We start from the raw sequence: 2,822 nt of genomic DNA on the forward strand, positions 1-2,822 counted from the left end.
GATAGAAACAAGTTTTTTGACCTAATCAATTAAGACCGTCTTAAAAACTACTACATCTAAAAGTAAAGAGGTTGTACGTTTGAAAACCCAAAAGAGCATACTAACCAAAATAATGGCAATAATAAAGTTAGAGTTGCCTGTTAGAGGTTTGAAAACTCGAAAGCGTAGACAATTGTCAAGACATAAAAGAGAAAATAGCCCATTAGAAAATCTACCTAGGCTAACTGATAGCATAATAGGCAGTAATGCTCAACGGGACTCTGAAATGACCAAATATGATGGTTTGAATCTCAACCACACAATTCTAATAAGTTTGGATCTAATGGTGAATGACCAAAGGTCCAGGTAAGCACTACTACTCGCATAATAGGTCACATTCAGTGGTTAAGGACTGATGTTGGTAGCAAACTAGAGACATTATAGTGTAGTGAAAAATCCATCTACCTAATACCACCAATATCCATACATTATAGGTCGATAATGGAAGCAGAAAAATATCCATAATACAACTCAAAACCACTTGGGGAATGGTTCTAATAAGAATGTCTACGACCAAGATTTGAAGGAAGCTACAACTGAAACTTGTATGTCACTGCACACTACTCCTGAAGCTACCTAATACTAGACTTATCATCAATAATCTGAACAACAACTAATCAAAAAAGAGATTAAAATCTCCTGTCTTGACGTTTTCAACAATTTGTAATTATCATATCACTTTAACACAAACTATTCTTAGTTAAACGACAAACCATCTTTCCATTTCAATCTCCTCTTATAGAAACTCTACTCTTCCTTTCCAATTTCACCCTTTCCAATCCATTTATCTTCTCTTTCAGTTTCAGACTCATAATTTTGCATCTTCTCTTCTCTTATCTGAAGAAGAAGAAGAAGATGGGTCGAGGAAAGATTGTTTACAAGAAGATTGACAACCCAACGAGCATGCAAGTAACCTTCTCTAAAAGAAGATCTGGTATTCGCAAGAAAGCTGAAGAACTTTCTATTCTTTGTGATGCTCAGATCTGTCTTATTATGCGTTCCAGCACTGGAAGATTCTACGAGTTCACTACTCCTACCACTACGTAACCACATGGATCGATCATATTTTTATTTATTCTATTTCTAACCCACAAACTTAATTAATATTTCAATTTCTGCAGGGCAAAGAAGATGTTTGACAGATATCAGAAGGAGAGGGATACAGATCTGTGGCACAATCAATATGAGGTTATTTAATCTCTCTAATTTAATTTTATTATGTGTTTTTTTAGAAATAAAGAAAATTGTTGTATGATTTTAATAATTGAGTGCAGAGAATGCAAGAGGAACTCAAAAGATTGAGGGAGAAGAATCACATGCTCAAAAGAGGAATTTGGTAAATTACATCTAATTAATTCTGATTAATGACTTTCTTAACTATATATAGTAAATTTTTTTATTGTTAACAAAATAGGCACAGGATGGGTAGGGATTTACACGATTTAAGCATTCCTGACCTCATCGAACTTGAGGAAACTATGATTTCTGCTCTGGATGTTATACGTGTAGCAAGGGTTTGTTCCTTTTCTCTTCTTTTTTATTTTAATTAAAGGATTTCAGAGTTTAATCAATCAAAATTGTAAAGATTAGGGCCTCAAACTACTTCAATGTTTTAATTTTTCTACTCAATAAGCTCAAATGCGAAAAATGAAAATATCATATATATATATATACATAGAGCATAATATCAGAATTTATATGTTTTGTTTTTTTTGTAGAAAATTATCAATAACTTGTTAGTATAAAATTGATTAATCTAATTAATATTTTGAATTGATTTGGTTATTTTCAGATTAAGGATATGATGAAAAAGACAAACACTTTGAATAAGAAGGTTAGTGAACATAATATATATATGCATATACACTTGCAAGAAGTGAGAAAATTCTTGTTGAAATCTTTATGAATAAGGCTTTTTTATTTCCTTGTCTTGTGGTTATGTAATTGCAGGTACGAAGTCTAGAGGAAGAACAACAAAATCTAGCACATCATATTGTAAGAATTAATCTAATTACTGTATATGCTTTAATTAATTATAGATGCATGAAAAGGAAATAATAAATTTGATATATAGGGTGCAAGATTTGAGGAATATGGTTTACTGGAAGATGAATATATATCAGAAATGACACTGAATCGGAATTCGGAATATGGAGTGACACACCTCTACGCGTTCCCTCTCCACCACGCACACGCACACGCACTGAGGATGCCATGAACTCGGCTGGCTCGCGTTAAGCTTCATTTAAACTTTGTGTTATAATTATCAAATATGATATGATGATGATGATGATGTGTTGTTAATGATGTTTGATGGATATTAAAGATGTATCCTATATTATAGTTTATGTTTGTTAAACTCTAAATGTGCTGTACAAGGATACAGTTATGAATTTGATCTTCAAATTTACCTTACAAGGATACACTTGTTGAATTCAACTTGTTTGTTATATATAATATTTGGAAATTCTAAAATGGGATGGTACTGGTATTGATCATGTTCAATCAAATATTACCTTATCAGTTTTACTATTCACGATCGCATCATCTTAGTGGAGGGACCAATACCATCTCATAAACCATAAGATGTCTCTCAAATTAATGTGTGATGCATAAATTAATGTAACATATAACAAATCTACATTGTAAATGTGCCACATCAACTCATTAGAATATTGTATCAACCAACATTAATAACACTGGTCATTCTCTGTTTTTATTGACTTATAAATTTTTTTATCTTACTTTTCTAATTTTTTATTAGCTAGAGAAAATAAAATATC

General features: G+C 31.6%; 1 protein-coding gene across 1 annotated transcript; it reads left to right on the plus strand.

Annotated features, from left to right (window-relative positions):
* The first annotated feature begins 803 nt into the window (after window positions 1-803).
* Window positions 804-2,457, plus strand: LOC136211152 (agamous-like MADS-box protein TM6). The gene is made up of 7 exons (XM_066002701.1): window positions 804-1,082; window positions 1,161-1,227; window positions 1,314-1,375; window positions 1,454-1,553; window positions 1,832-1,873; window positions 1,990-2,034; window positions 2,114-2,457. The coding sequence occupies exons 1-7, from the start codon at window positions 895-897 to the stop codon at window positions 2,255-2,257; spliced, it is 648 nt and encodes a 215-aa protein (XP_065858773.1). The 5' UTR covers window positions 804-894; the 3' UTR covers window positions 2,258-2,457.
* Window positions 2,458-2,822: the final 365 nt, after the last annotated feature.

Source organism: Euphorbia lathyris, chromosome 1 (genome assembly GCF_963576675.1).
Source record: "Euphorbia lathyris chromosome 1, ddEupLath1.1, whole genome shotgun sequence".
In the NCBI taxonomy this organism is placed as follows: Eukaryota; Viridiplantae; Streptophyta; class Magnoliopsida; order Malpighiales; family Euphorbiaceae; genus Euphorbia; species Euphorbia lathyris.